Consider the following 16,103-nt stretch of genomic DNA (forward strand, 5'->3'; position numbering starts at 1 on the left):
CCTGGGGGGGAGGGAGGGGGAGAGTGAGTGTGGAGGGGCCCACCTTGTGACTTCTTTTATTCTTGCTTTGTTTCAGATAATCGCAAACCACCACATGCAGTCCATATCATTTGCTTCTGGGGGTGATCCGGTGAGTGCAGTGTGTGTATGCGGAGATGTAGCAGAGGGGCTGTGTGTGCAGTGTGTGTATGCGGAGATGTAGCAGAGGGGCTGTGTGTGTGTATGCGGAGATGTAGCAGAGGGGCTGTGTGTGTAGTGTGTGTATGCGGAGATGTAGCAGAGGGGCTGTGTGTGTAGTGTGTGTGTTTGCGGAGATGTAGCAGAGGGGCTGTGTGTGCAGTGTGTGTATGCGGAGATGTAGCAGAGGGGCTGTGTGTGTGTATGCGGAGATGTAGCAGAGGGGCTGTGTGTGTAGTGTGTGTATGCGGAGATGTAGCAGAGGGGCTGTGTGTGTAGTGTGTGTGTATGCGGAGATGTAGCAGAGGGGCTGTGTGTGCAGTGTGTGTATGTGGAGATGTAGCAGAGGGGCTGTGTGTGTGTATGCGGAGATGTAGCAGAGGGGCTGTGTGTGTAGTGTGTGTATGCGGAGATGTAGCAGAGGGGCTGTGTGTGTAGTGTGTGTGTATGCGGAGATGTAGCAGAGGGGCTGTGTGTGTATGCGGAGATGTAGCAGAGGGGCTGTGTGTGTGTATGCGGAGATGTAGCAGAGGGGCTGTGTGTGTATGCGGAGATGTAACAGAGGGGCTGTGTGTGTGTATGCGGAGATGTAGCAGAGGGGCTGTGTGTGTGTATGCGGAGATGTAGCAGAGGGGCTGTGTGTGTATGCGGAGATGTAACAGAGGGGCTGTGTGTGTGTATGCGGAGATGTAACAGGGGCTGTGTGTGCAGTGTGTGTGTATGCGGAGATGTAGCAGAGGGGCTGTGTGTGTATGCGGAGATGTAGCAGAGGTGTGTTTGTCCATGTAACATGGTTCTGAGCAGTCTTCTATATTTCAGGATACAGCAGAATATGTCGCTTATGTTGCCAAAGATCCAGTAAATCAAAGAGGTGAGTGTGGTCTCTGTGGTGGTCTCGGCTAATGTGTGGGTGGGTGGGCTCGGCGGATGTGTGTGTGTGTGTGTGGGGGGGGGCTCGGCGGATGTGTGGGGGGGGGGGGGCTCGGCTGGTGTGTGTGTGTGTGTGTGTGGGGGGGTTCGGCGGATGTGTGGGGGGGGGGGGCTCGGCTGGTGTGTGTGTGTGTGGGGGGGGGGGGAGGGGGGGGCATGGCTGGTGTGTGCGTGAAGGGGGGGGGGGGCTCGGCTGATGGGGGGCGGGGCTCAGCAGCCATGGCATGTGATTGGCTTTCAGCCCCCTTCATGTTTCTCCTGCAGCGTGCCATATTCTGGAGTGTCCCGAGGGTCTCGCTCAGGATGTGATCAGCACTATAGGACAGGCCTTTGAGCTGCGTTTCAAGCAATACCTCAAAAACCCTCCCAAACTAGTGACTCCACATGACAGGTCCGTTTCACCACCAACAGGGCTTCCAGGGGGAGATGGCAGGAGTGAGGATCAGGATTGGTGTGTGTGTGTGTGTGTGGAGGGGGTGTGTAGGCATCAGGATTGGTGCAGGGCTGGGGCGGGGGTAGGGATCAGGATTGGTGCAGGGCTGGGGCGGGGGTAGGGATCAGGATTGGTGCAGGGCTGGGGCGGGGGTAGGGATCAGGATTGGTGTAGGGGTGGGGGTAGGGATCAGGATTGGTGCAAGGCTGGGGCGGGGGTAGGGATCAGGATTGGTGCAGGGCGGGGGTAGGGATCAGGATTGGTGCAGGGCTGGGGCGGGGGTAGGGATCAGGATTGGTGCAGGGCGGGGGTAGGGATCAGGATTGGTGCAGGGCTGGGGCGGGGGTAGGGATCAGGATTGGTGCAGGGCGGGGGTAGGGATCAGGATTGGTGCAGGGCTGGGGCGGGGGTAGGGATCAGGATTGGTGCAGGGCGGGGGTAGGGATCAGGAATGGTGCAGGGCTGGGGCGGGGGTAGGGATCAGGATTGGTGCAGGGCTGGGGTGGGGGTAGGGATCAGGATTGGTGCAGGGCTGAGGTGGGGGTAGGGATCAGGATTGGTGTAGGGCGGGGGTAGGGATCAGGATTGTTGCAGGGCTGGGGCGGGGGTAGGGATCAGGATTGGTGCAGGGCTGGGGCGGGGGTAGGGATCAGGATTGGTGTAGTGCTGGGGTGGGGGTAGGGATCAGGATTGGTGCAAGGCTGGGGCGGGGGTAGGGATCAGGATTGGTGCAGGGCGGGGGTAGGGATCAGGATTGGTGCAGGGCTGGGGCGGGGGTAGCGATCAGGATTGGTGCTGGGCTGGGGTAGGGATCAGGATTGGTGCAGGGTAGGGATCAGGATTGGTGCAGGGCGGGGGTAGGGATCAGGAATGGTGCAGGGCTGGGGCGGGGGTAGGGATCAGGAATGGCGCAGGGCTGGGGCGGTGGTAGGGATCAGGATTGGCGCAGGGCTGGGGCGGGGGTAGGGATCAGGATTGGCGCAGGGCTGGGGCGGGGGTAGGGATCAGGATTGGCGCAGGGCTGGGGCGGGGGTAGGGATCAGGATTGGCGCAGGGCTGGGGCGGGGGTAGGGATCAGGATTGGCGCAGGGCTGGGGCGGGGGTAGGGATCAGGATTGGCGCAGGGCTGGGGCGGGGGTAGGGATCAGGAATGGCGCAGGGCTGGGGCGGGGGTAGGGATCAGGATTGGCGCAGGGCTGGGGCGGGGGTAGGGATCAGGATTGGCGCAGGGCTGGGGCGGGGGTAGGGATCAGGATTGGCGCAGGGCTGGGGCGGGGGTAGGGATCAGGATTGGTGCAGGGCGGGGGTAGGGATCAGGAATGGTGCAGGGCTGGGGCGGGGGTAGGGATCAGGATTGGTGCAGGGCTGGGGCGGGGGTAGGGATCAGGATTGGTGCAGGGCTGGGGCGGGGGTAGGGATCAGGATTGGTGCAGGGCGGGGGTAGGGATGAGGAATGGTGCAGGGCTGGGGCGGGGGAAGGGATCAGGATTGGTGCAGGGCTGGGGTGGGGGTGGGGGTAGGGATCAGGAATGGTGCAGGGCTGGGGCGGGGGTAGGGATCAGGATTGGTGTAGGGCTGGGGCGGTGGTAGGGATCAGGATTGGTGCAGGGCTGGGGCGGTGGTAGGGATCAGGATTGGTGCAGGGCTGGGGCGGGGGTAGGGATCAGGATTGGTGCAGGGCTGGGGCGGGGGTAGGGATCAGGATTGGTGCAGGGCTGGGGCGGGGGTAGGGATCAGGATTGGTGCAGGGCTGGGGCGGGGGTAGGGATCAGGATTGGTGCAGGGCGGGGGTAGGGATGAGGAATGGTGCAGGGCTGGGGCGGGGGAAGGGATCAGGATTGGTGCAGGGCTGGGGTGGGGGTGGGGGTAGGGATCAGGAATGGTGCAGGGCTGGGGCGGGGGTAGGGATCAGGATTGGTGTAGGGCTGGGGCGGTGGTAGGGATCAGGATTGGTGCAGGGCTGGGGCGGTGGTAGGGATCAGGATTGGTGCAGGGCTGGGGCGGGGGTAGGGATCAGGATTGGTGCAGGGCTGGGGCGGGGGTAGGGATCAGGATTGGTGCAGGGCTGGGGCGGGGGTAGGGATCAGGATTGGTGCAGGGCTGGGGCGGGGGTAGGGATCAGGATTGGTGCAGGGCGGGGGTAGGGATCAGGAATGGTGCAGGGCGGGGGTAGGGATCAGGATTGGTGCAGGGCTGGGGCGGGGGTAGGGATCAGGATTGGTGCAGGGCGGGGGTAGGGATCAGGAATGGTGCAGGGCTGGGGCGGGGGAAGGGATCAGGATTGGTGCAGGGCTGGGGCGGGGGAAGGGATCAGGATTGGTGCAGGGCTGGGGCGGGGGTAGGGATCAGGATTGGTGTAGGGCTGGGGCGGGGGAAGGGATCAGGATTGGTGCAGGGCTGGGGCGGGGGTAGGGATTAGGATTGGTGCAGGGCTGGGGCGGGGGTAGGGATTAGGATTGGTGTAGGGCTGGGGCGGGGGTAGGGATTAGGATTGGTGTAGGGCTGGGGTGGGGGTAGGGATCAGGATTGGTGCAGGGCGGGGGTAGGGATCAGGAATGGTGCAGGGCGGGGGAAGGGATCAGGATTGGTGCAGGGCTGGGGCGGGGGTAGGGATCAGGATTGGTGTAGGGCTGGGGCGGGGATTAGGATTGGTGTAGGGATCAGGAATAGTGCAGGCATTGCGTGTAAAGAATATTGGTTCTTCCAGAATGGCCGGATTTGATGGCTCAGCATGGGATGAGGAGGAAGAGGAGATCCTGGACCATGCTTACTACAATGATTTTCCAGGGAAGGAGCCGCCTATCGGTGGGGTGGTGGACATGAGGTTGCGGGATGGAACTGCTCCTTTAGTGCTGAGACAGAGCCCTAACCACATGGGGGCCACACTGGTGAGTGCCGTATCCGGAGAGGTTACATGTCGCCCTGTTGTCTCCTTACGTCTCACTATCCTCTCCTCTACAGCCTGTGGGACAGATATCGGGAGCAGAGCAAGACTCACGGAAACTGCAGCAACAGCCCACTGTGCAAGGTACCGGCATCACCTGACCTGTCCCAACCAGCCACTCCCACCTGAGCTGTCCCAACCAGCCCCTCCCACTCCTACCGCCTGACCTGTCCCTCCCGGCCACTCCCACCTGACCTGTCCCACCCGGACTCTCCTACTCCCGCCTGACCTGTCCCACTCGGTCCCTCACACTCCTACCGCCTGTGGGTGGTGGGTATGTCCCTGGTGATGTAGGGGGGCTCCTTCCTTTGGATTGGTGCATGTGGCTCCCCGGTGTCCTCTCTCACCGTGACTTCTGTCTCTCCAGGTAAGGACAGGTTCCCAGTGCCGGGAGCTAAGCCTGTCCATCGGCCTGACCTTTTTGATGACCCATCCTATGTAAATGTGCAGAACCTGGACAAGTCTCGCCAGCCTGTCCGTGGCGCCACCAATGGCCAGAGAGACATCTTTGACATGAGTGAGTCTAATATGAAAGCATTGTGCCCACCTTAGGGTCAGCCCAGCCTGTGAAGGGGTTATGGGGTTTCCCTTTTCCGCTGCCCTCTTTTACACCACCTCTCTTGTCCCATCCAGAGCCATTTGAGGATGCCATCCCACCAGGGCCGTCCATTGTCAGTATGGAAGAACAGCTAAAGCGGGAGCCATGGTACCATGGGAAGATGACCAGGAAAGAGGCAGAACGCCAGCTGCGGGTCAATGGGGATTTCCTGGTTAGAGAGAGCACCACCACCCCGGGGCAGTATGTCCTCACCGGCCTGCAAAACGGCCAGCCCAAGCACCTGCTGCTGGTGGACCCAGAAGGAGTGGTGAGTAAGGCCATCAGCTTGTCCGATAGCCCAACTCCATCAGCTGCCGCCTGGCCACACTGCCTCACCCCCTATTCACATAAAGGTGTTAACCCTTGTGTCTCCCTCTGACAGGTCCGGACCAAGGACCACCGCTTTGAGAGTGTGAGTCACCTGATCAGCTACCACATGGACAATCACTTACCCATCATCTCTGCGGGCAGTGAGCTGTGCCTCCAGCAGCCTGTGGAGCGGAGACAGTGAGAGGTGCCCCCTGCTGTCAGGGCTGATGTTTCTCCTCTCTACACCGCACGGCGGCTTTCTCTTGTACCGCCGCTGCCGGGCATACTCACCTTCTTTCAGGGAATTTGTAGGGTCACTGTGCGCAAACACCACGACCACGGGTCAGTGCTGCCGCCGGCCGCCCATCACAGACATGGCAGGCATGACAAGGACTTCTCAGTCAGCACAAGCGGCTCCTGTAAGCACACGATGGCCGGGGATGTGCAGTCACCTCTACTGATCTGTGCCTTTTTTTTAATTTGTATGTTGCACCGTGTTGTGGGAGGGCTCTTCCTATCATGGCTCCTCGGCCCTTCTCCCGTCGTCTCTGTGACCAGGGCCCCTCAGCCTCCAGTGTCCATCAATGGCAATAATGATTGGACCCAGACCCCGTGCATGCTGGACGTCCTTGGCACCTATTTATTTCTGCTGCTTCTTCTTCTTCTTCCACAAGGTGGTCTCATCTAGGCCCCCGGGAGCCTCTGATGGAATCTTCACCCCCCCCCCCCCCCAAGCCTTTTGCCTTAAGATGGAGGCGACTAAAGAGAAAAATGTTTTGTCCTCCAAACTCTGGATGTGGTAGTTCCTACTGTCCAGACATTGCTGGTATATAGAGTGCTGATTGTATACAGCTTCTCTATGGACTGAGTGATCTCCGAATAGGTTGTGGGACAGAAGAGACACTGATCACTATGGACTGATCTCCCTAAAAGTGCTGCATACAGCTCCTGCCCCTGGAAGGGATTCAAGAGCTGTGTTCTGGAGTGGAGGGAATGTGGCCTAATTCTTTCTTCCCCGGGGTCAGGGCCGGGAAGACCTAAGCCTCCTCCCCGGGGTCAGACGTGAGAAAACGGCCTGCTCCCCGGGGTCAGACGTGAGAAAACGGCCTGCTCCCCGGGGTCAGACGTGAGAAAACGGCCTGCTCCCCGGGGTCAGACGTGAGAAAACGGCCTCCTCACCGGGGTCAGGGCCGGGGAAGACCTAAGCCTCCTCACCGGGGTCAGGGTCGGGGAAGACCTAAGCCTCCTCACCGGGGTCAGGGCCGGGGAAGACCTAAGCCTCCTCACCGGGGTCAGGGCCGGGGAAGACCTAAGCCTCCTCACCGGGGTCAGAGTCGGGAAGACCTAAACCTCCTCCCCAGGGTCAGGGCTGGCAAGACCTAAGCCTCCTCCCCGGGGTCAGACATGAGTAAACAGCTTGTTCCCTGGGGTCAGATGAGAAAACTTAAGCATCCCGATGGGGGTCCAATCAAAAATGTAAACAAGCGCCGATCTGCTTGGTTGTTTAAACACCATACTTTACCTATCCAGGCTGCCGGTCTTCTCCTCTGCTTCTTCACCCATGTCCAGTCCGCAGTGGCGGATCTGGCCAGTGATTGGCTGAGCATTCTGTCAGCTCAGACAGACCGCTCCTACGCTGCTGCTGCAGGCGGGACCCCAGAAGAAGGAGCGCAGCAGACGACAGGCAGCCTGGAAAGGCAACGTATGCTGTTTTTAAATCATCAGGCACCAACCACTATTCCACGCAGCGGTGCGCGGTCAGTGCCCAATGATTTTAGGTTTGCACCTAAATAAATGACCAATTAATGCCACGATTATCGGCTTATCGCTGTCTCTATTCCACAGAGCGATAATCGGCAGTATCAGACTGATTATTGCTCTGTGGAATAGGCCCCTTTCCCTGCTCCTCGAGGTCAATGCTGGAAAGACCAAAGCCTCCTCCTTGCAGTCAGAGTTGAGCCGACTTTAGCCTCCACCTGGGTCAGAGGTGGGAATAACCTTAGCCTGCGCTCCGGGGTCAGAGGTGGGAATAACCTTAGCCTGCGCTCCGGGGTCAGAGGTGGAAATAACCTTCACCTGCGCTCCGGGGTCAGAGGTGGGAATAACCTTAGCCTGCGTCCCGGGGTCAGAGGTGGGAATAACCTTAGCCTGCGCTCCGGGGTCAGAGGTGGGAATAACCTTAGCCTGCGCTCCGGGGTCAGAGGTGGAAATAACCTTCACCTGCGCTCCGGGGTCAGAGTTGGGTCAGAGGTGGGAATAACCTTAGCCTGCGCCCCGGGGTCAGAGATGGGATGACCTGTGCCTGCTCCCCGGGGTCAGAGATGGGAGGACCTGTGCCTGCTCCCCGGGGTCAGAGATGGGATGACCTGTGCCTTCTCCCCGGGGTCAGAGATGGGATGACCTGTGCCTGCTCCCCGGGGTCAGAGATGGGATGACCTTAGCCTGCGCCCCGGGGTCAAAGATGGGATGATTTGTGCCTGCTCCCCGGGGTCAAAGATGGGATGACCTGTGCCGGCTCCCCGGGGTCAGAGATGGGATGACCTGTGCCGGCTCCCCGGGGTCAGAGATGGGATGACCTGTGCCGGCTCCCCGGGGTCAGAGATGGGATGACCTGTGCCGGCTCCCCGGGGTCAGAGATGGGATGACCTGTGCCTGCTCCCCGGGGTCAGAGCTGAGACCCCTTCACCTACTCACCTGCATGACGTGGAGATAATTGGGGGCACTAGCTGGCAATGCACAATCATTTACATGTACAGCCCCTTCCCTATTGCCTGTACATTTATATTCTGGTACCAAAGTCTGCCCACCGCCCATATCCCCCCCCACCATGCGGCATATCTCCTCCCCCCCTCCCCCATTTTTATTGTCATATTATTTTACACATTGCCTTGAATATACCAAAGGAAGCTGATGAATAAAGTAGTATTTGTGTAGAGGCGTCTGGTGCGCTGACCTTCCCCCCGGCAATGACTCGTCACCGCACCGCCGGCAGATGCCACATGACAGCAGCACTATATACTGAGCCAGCTGAGGGCACACATGCCCTGCAGCCCCAAGAGAGGTCACACGGGAGCTGTGGTGTACAGCACTCGCCCAATACATAGCATAGAAGCTCTGGTATACAGCACAAGAGGTATGGTATACAGCACTCAGCAGATATCACACAGGAGGTAGGGTATACAGCACTCAGCAGATATCACACAGGAGGTATGGTATACAGCACTCAGCAGATATCACACAGGAGGTATGGTATACAGCACTCAGCAGATATCACACAGGAGGTAGGGTATACAGCACTCAGCAGATATCACACAGGAGGTAGGGTATACAGCACTTAGCAGATATCACACAGGAGGTAGGGTATACAGCACTCAGCAGATATCACACAGGAGGTAGGGTATACAGCACTCAGCAGATATCACACAGGAGGTAGGGTATACAGCACTCAGCAGATATCACACAGGAGGTAGGGTATACAGCACTTAGCAGATATCACACAGGAGGTATGGTATATAACAGCGGATACATCACACAGGAGGTAGGGTATACAGCACTCAGCAGATATCACACAGGAGGTATGGTATACAGCACTCAGCAGATATCACACAGGAGGTAGGGTATACAGCACTCAGCAGATATCACACAGGAGGTACGGTATACAGCACTCAGCAGATATCACACAGGAGGTACGGTATACAGCACTCAGCAGATATCACACAGGAGGTACGGTATACAGCACTCAGCAGATATCACACAGGAGGTACGGTATACAGCACTCAGCAGATATCACACAGGAGGTATGGTATACAGCACTCAGCAGATATCACACAGGAGGTATGGTATACAGCACTAAGCGGTTACATCACACAGAAGGTAGGGTATACAGCACTAAGTGGTTACATCACACAGGAGGTAGGGTATACAACACTCAGCGGATACATCACACAGGAGGTAGGGTATACAGCACTTAGCAGATATCACACAGGCTGTAGGGTATACAGCACTTAGCAGATATCACACAGGAGGTAGGGTATACAGCACTCAGCGGATACATCACACAGAAGGTAGGGTATACAGCACTTAGCAGATATCACACAGGCTGTAGGGTATACAGCACTTAGCAGATATCACACAGGAGGTAGGGTATACAGCACTAAGTGGTTACAACACCTAGGAGGTAGGGTATACAGCACTAAGTAGTTACAACACCTAGGAGGTAGGGTATACAGCACTTAGCAGATATCACACAGGAGGTATGGTATATAACAGCGGATACATCACACAGGAGGTAGGGTATACAGCACTTAGCAGATATCACACAGGAGGTAGGGTATACAGCACTTAGCAGATATCACACAGGAGGGAGGGTATACAGCACTCAGCAGATATCACACAGGAGGTAGGGTATACAGCACTCAGCGGATACATCACACAGAAGGTAGGGTATACAGCACTAAGCGGTTACATCACACAAGAGGTATGGTATACAACACTCAGCGGATATATATCACACAGGAGGTAGGGTATACAGCACTCTGCGGATATATTAGGTTTATACACTGTATATTATACAAAGGCCTCAGAACCGCGGACTAAGAGGACTTAAAGGGCTTCTTTTGTCTGTGTCCCTCTGTCCGTACGAAATACTGCGGTGTGACCGACACCACACTGTATAATGGAGGAAATACCGCTCCTCTCCGCACTGTGACCGGCACCACACTGTATAATATAGGGAAATACCGCTCCTCTCCTCAGTGTGACCGGCACCACACTGTATAATGGAGGAAATCCCGCTCCTCTCCGCACTGTGACCGGCACCACACTGTATAATGGAGGAAATCCCGCTCCTCTCCTCAGTGTGACCGGCACCACACTGTATAATATAGGGAAATACCGCTCCTCTCCGCTGTGTGACCGGCACCACACTGTATAATATAGGGAAATACCGCTCCTCTCCGCAGTGTGACCGGCACCACACTGTATAATATAGGGAAATACCGCTCCTCTCCGCAGTGTGACCGGCACCACACTGTATAATATAGGGAAATAACGCTCCTCTCCGCTGTGTGACCGGCACCACACTGTATAATGGAGGAAATACCGCTCCTCTCCGCAGTGTGACCGGCACCACACTGTATAATATAGGGAAATACCGCTCCTCTCCTCTGTGTGACCGGCACCACACTGTATAATATAGGGAAATACCGCTCCTCTCCGCTGTGTGACCGGCACCACACTGTATAATGGAGGAAATACCGCTCCTCTCCGCTGTGTGACCGGCACCACACTGTATAATATAGGGAAATACCGCTCCTCTCCGCTGTGTGACCGGCGCCACACTGTATAATATAGGGAAATACCGCTCCTCTCCGCTGTGTGACCGACACCACACTGTATAATGGAGGAAATACCGCTCCTCTCCGCAGTGTGACCGGCACCACACTGTATAATATAGGGAAATACCGCTCCTCTCCGCTGTGTGACCGGCACCACACTGTATAATGGAGGAAATACCGCTCCTCTCCGCTGTGTGACCGGCACCACACTGTATAATGGAGGAAATACCGCTCCTCTCCGCTGTGTGACCGGCACCACACTGTATAATATAGGGAAATACCGCTCCTCTCCGCAGTGTGACCGGCACCACACTGTATAATATAGGGAAATACCGCTCCTCTCCGCAGTGTGACCGGCACCACACTGTATAATGGAGGAAATACCGCTCCTCTCCTCAGTGTGACCGGCACCACACTGTATAATATAGGGAAATACCGCTCCTCTCCGCAGTGTGACCGGCACCACACTGTATAATGGAGGGAAATACCGCTCCTCTCCGCAGTGTGACCGGCACCACACTGTATAATATAGGAAATACCGCTCCTCTCCGCTGTGTGACCGGCACCACACTGTATAATGGAGGGAAATACCGCTCCTCTCCGCTGTGTGACCGGCACCACACTGTATAATGGAGGAAATACCGCTCCTCTCCGCAGTGTGACCGGCACCACACTGTATAATGGAGGAAATACCGCTCCTCTCCGCAGTGTGACCGGCACCACACTGTATAATGGAGGAAATACCGCTCCTCTCCGCTGTGTGACCGGCACCACACTGTATAATGGAGGAAATCCCGCTCCTCTCCGCACTGTGACCGGCACCACACTGTATAATGGAGGAAATACCGCTCCTCTCCGCACTGTGACCGGCACCACACTGTATAATATAGGGAAATACCGCTCCTCTCCGCTGTGTGACCGGCACCACACTGTATAATGGAGGAAATACCGCTCCTCTCCGCAGTGTGACCGGCACCACACTGTATAATATAGGGAAATACCGCTCCTCTCCTCTGTGTGACCGGCACCACACTGTATAATATAGGGAAATACCGCTCCTCTCCGCTGTGTGACCGGCACCACACTGTATAATATAGGAAATACCGCTCCTCTCCTCAGTGTGACCGGCACCACACTGTATAATATAGGGAAATACCGCTCCTCTCCGCAGTGTGACCGGCACCACACTGTATAATATAGGGAAATACCGCTCCTCTCCGCAGTGTGACCGGCACCACACTGTATAATATAGGGAAATACCGCTCCTCTCCGCACTGTGACCGGCACCACACTGTATAATATAGGGAAATACCGCTCCTCTCCGCTGTGTGACCGGCACCACACTGTATAATGGAGGAAATACCGCTCCTCTCCGCAGTGTGACCGGCACCCACACTGTATAATATAGGGAAATACCGCTCCTCTCCGCTGTGTGACCGGCACCACACTGTATAATATAGGGAAATACCGCTCCTCTCCTCAGTGTGACCGGCACCACACTGTATAATGGAGGAAATACCGCTCCTCTCCGCACTGTGACCGGCACCACACTGTATAATGGAGGAAATACCGCTCCTCTCCGCTGTGTGACCGGCACCACACTGTATAATATAGGGAAATACCGCTCCTCTCCTCAGTGTGACCGGCACCACACTGTATAATATAGGGAAATACCGCTCCTCTCCGCTGTGTGACCGGCACCACACTGTATAATGGAGGAAATACCGCTCCTCTCCTCAGTGTGACCGGCACCACACTGTATAATATAGGGAAATGCCGCTCCTCTCCGCAGTGTGACCGGCACCACACTGTATAATATAGGGAAATACCGCTCCTCTCCGCAGTGTGACCGGCACCACACTGTATAATATAGGGAAATACCGCTCCTCTCCTCAGTGTGACCGGCACCACACTGTATAATATAGGGAAATAACGCTCCTCTCCTCAGTGTGACCGGCACCACACTGTATAATATAGGGAAATACCGCTCCTCTCCTCAGTGTGACCGGCACCACACTGTATAATGGAGGAAATACTGCTCCTCTCCTCAGTGTGACCGGCACCACACTGTATAATATAGGGAAATACCGCTCCTCTCCGCTGTGTGACCGGCACCACACTGTATAATATAGGGAAATACCGCTCCTCTCCGCTGTGTGACCGGCACCACACTGTATAATGGAGGAAATACCGCTCCTCTCCTCAGTGTGACCGACACCACACTGTATAATATAGGGAAATACCGCTCCTCTCCTCAGTGTGACCGGCACCACACTGTATAATGGAGGAAATACCGCTCCTCTCCGCTGTGTGACCGGCACCACACTGTATAATATAGGGAAATACCGCTCCTCTCCTCAGTGTGACCGGCACCACACTGTATAATATAGGGAAATACCGCTCCTCTCCGCTGTGTGACCGGCACCACACTGTATAATATAGGGAAATACCGCTCCTCTCCGCTGTGTGACCGGCACCACACTGTATAATATAGGGAAATACCGCTCCTCTCCTCAGTGTGACCGGCACCACATTGTATAATATAGGAAATACCGCTCCTCTCCGCAGTGTTACCGACACCACACTGTATAATATAGGGAAATACCGCTCCTTTCCGCAGTGTGACCGACACCACACTGTATAATATAGGGAAATACCGCTCCTCTCCTCAGTGTGACCGGCACCACACTGTATAATATAGGGAAATACCGCTCCTCTCCGCACTGTGACCGGCACCACACTGTATAATATAGGGAAATACCGCTCCTCTCCGCAGTGTGACCGGCACCACACTGTATAATATAGGAAATACCGCTCCTCTCCTCAGTGTGACCGGCACCACACTGTATAATATAGGGAAATACCGCTCCTCTCCGCAGTGTGACCGGCACCACACTGTATAATATAGGGAAATACCGCTCCTCTCCGCAGTGTGACCGGCACCACACTGTATAATGGAGGAAATACCGCTCCTCTCCGCAGTGTGACCGGCACCACACTGTATAATATAGGGAAATACCGCTCCTCTCCGCAGTGTGACCGGCACCACACTGTATAATATAGGGAAATACCGCTCCTCTCCTCAGTGTGACCGGCACCACACTGTATAATATAGGGAAATACCGCTCCTCTCCGCAGTGTGACCGGCACCACACTGTATAATATAGGGAAATACCGCTCCTCTCCGCAGTGTGACCGGCACCACACTGTATAATATAGGGAAATACCGCTCCTCTCCGCAGTGTGACCGGCACCACACTGTATAATATAGGGAAATACCGCTCCTCTCCGCAGTGTGACCGGCACCACACTGTATAATATAGGGAAATCCCGCTCCTCTCCGCTGTGTGACCGGCACCACACTGTATAATATAGGGAAATACCGCTCCTCTCCGCTGTGTGACCGGCACCACACTGTATAATATAGGGAAATACCGCTCCTCTCCGCAGTGTGACCGGCACCACACTGTATAATGGAGGAAATACCGCTCCTCTCCGCACTGTGACCGGCACCACACTGTATAATATAGGGAAATACCGCTCCTCTCCGCAGTGTGACCGGCACCACACTGTATAATATAGGGAAATACCGCTCCTCTCCGCAGTGTGACCGGCACCACACTGTATAATATAGGGAAATACCGCTCCTCTCCGCACTGTGACCGGCACCCACACTGTATAATATATGGAAATACCGCTCCTCTCCGCAGTGTGACCGGCACCACACTGTATAATATAGGGAAATACTGCTCCTCTCCTCAGTGTGACCGGCACCACACTGTATAATATAGGGAAATACCGCTCCTCTCCGCAGTGTGACCGGCACCACACTGTATAATATAGGGAAATACCGCTCCTCTCCGCTGTGTGACCGGCACCACACTGTATAATGGAGGAAATACCGCTCCTCTCCGCAGTGTGACCGGCACCACACTGTATAATATAGGGAAATACCGCTCCTCTCCGCAGTGTGACCGACACCACACTGTATAATATAGGAAATACCGCTCCTCTCCTCAGTGTGACCGGCACCACACTGTATAAAATAGGGAAATACCGCTCCTCTCCGCTGTGTGACCGGCACCACACTGTATAATATAGGGAAATACCGCTCCTCTCCTCTGTGTGACCGGCACCACACTGTATAATATAGGAAATACCGCTCCTCTCCTCAGTGTGACCGGCACCCACACTGTATAATGGAGGAAATACCGCTCCTCTCCGCTGTGTGACCGGCACCACACTGTATAATATAGGGAAATACCGCTCCTCTCTGCTGTGTGACCGGCACCACACTGTATAATATAGGGAAATACCGCTCCTCTCCGCAGTGTGACCGGCACCACACTGTATAATGGAGGAAATACCGCTCCTCTCCGCTGTGTGACCGGCACCACACTGTATAATATAGGGAAATACCGCTCCTCTCCGCTGTGTGACCGGCACCACACTGTATAATATAGGGAAATACCGCTCCTCTCCGCAGTGTGACCGGCACCCACACTGTATAATATAGGGAAATACCGCTCCTCTCCGCTGTGTGACTGACACCACACTGTATAATATAGGGAAATACTGCTCCTCTCCTCAGTGTGACTGACACCACACTGTATAATATAGGGAAATACCGCTCCTCTCCGCTGTGTGACCGGCACCACACTGTATAATATAGGGAAATCCCGCTCCTCTCCGCTGTGTGACCGGCACCACACTGTATAATATAGGGAAATACCGCTCCTCTCCTCAGTGTGACCGTCACCACACTGTATAATGGAGGAAATACCGCTCCTCTCCGCAGTGTGACCGGCACCACACTGTATAATGGAGGAAATACCGCTCCTCTCCTCAGTGTGACCGGCACCACACTGTATAATATAGGGAAATACCGCTCCTCTCCGCTGTGTGACCGGCACCACACTGTATAATATAGGGAAATACCGCTCCTCTCCGCTGTGTGACCGGCACCACACTGTATAATATAGGGAAATACCGCTCCTCTCCTCAGTGTGACCGGCACCACACTGTATAATATAGGGAAATACCGCTCCTCTCCTCAGTGTGACCGGCACCACACTGTATAATATAGGGAAATACCGCTCCTCTCCGCAGTGTGACCGGCACCACACTGTATAATATAGGGAAATACCGCTCCTCTCCTCAGTGTGACCGACACCACACTGTATAATATAGGGAAATACCGCTCCTCTCCTCAGTGTGACCGGCACCACATTGTATAATGGAGGAAATACCGCTCCTCTCCTCAGTGTGACCGGCACCACACTGTATAATATAGGGAAATACCGCTCCTCTCCGCTGTGTGACCGGCACCACACTGTATAATGGAGGAAATACCGCTCCTCTCCGCAGTGTGACCGG

General features: G+C 55.7%; 1 protein-coding gene across 7 annotated transcripts in view; it reads left to right on the forward strand.

Annotated features, from left to right (window-relative positions):
* Positions 1 to 8,324, forward strand: part of SHC1 (SHC adaptor protein 1) — a 30,972-nt gene extending 22,648 nt beyond the window's left edge. For 4 of the 7 annotated variants that reach the window (XM_069949720.1, XM_069949721.1, XM_069949722.1 and 1 more), the window contains 8 exons: positions 77 to 130; positions 997 to 1,048; positions 1,372 to 1,498; positions 4,248 to 4,428; positions 4,502 to 4,568; positions 4,852 to 5,001; positions 5,118 to 5,350; positions 5,465 to 8,324. In XM_069949720.1, coding sequence (XP_069805821.1) covers positions 77 to 130; positions 997 to 1,048; positions 1,372 to 1,498; positions 4,248 to 4,428; positions 4,502 to 4,568; positions 4,852 to 5,001; positions 5,118 to 5,350; positions 5,465 to 5,593 — 993 coding nt within the window. In that variant the 3' untranslated portion in view covers positions 5,594 to 8,324. The remainder of the gene's footprint in view (positions 1 to 76; positions 131 to 996; positions 1,049 to 1,371; positions 1,499 to 4,247; positions 4,429 to 4,501; positions 4,569 to 4,851; positions 5,002 to 5,117; positions 5,351 to 5,464) is intronic. The other 3 variants (XR_011359474.1, XR_011359475.1, XR_011359476.1) reach the window with 3 other exon arrangements.
* The last annotated feature ends 7,779 nt before the right edge of the window (positions 8,325 to 16,103 follow it).

Source organism: Dendropsophus ebraccatus, chromosome 13 (assembly GCF_027789765.1).
Source record: "Dendropsophus ebraccatus isolate aDenEbr1 chromosome 13, aDenEbr1.pat, whole genome shotgun sequence".
Taxonomy (NCBI): Eukaryota; Metazoa; Chordata; class Amphibia; order Anura; family Hylidae; genus Dendropsophus; species Dendropsophus ebraccatus.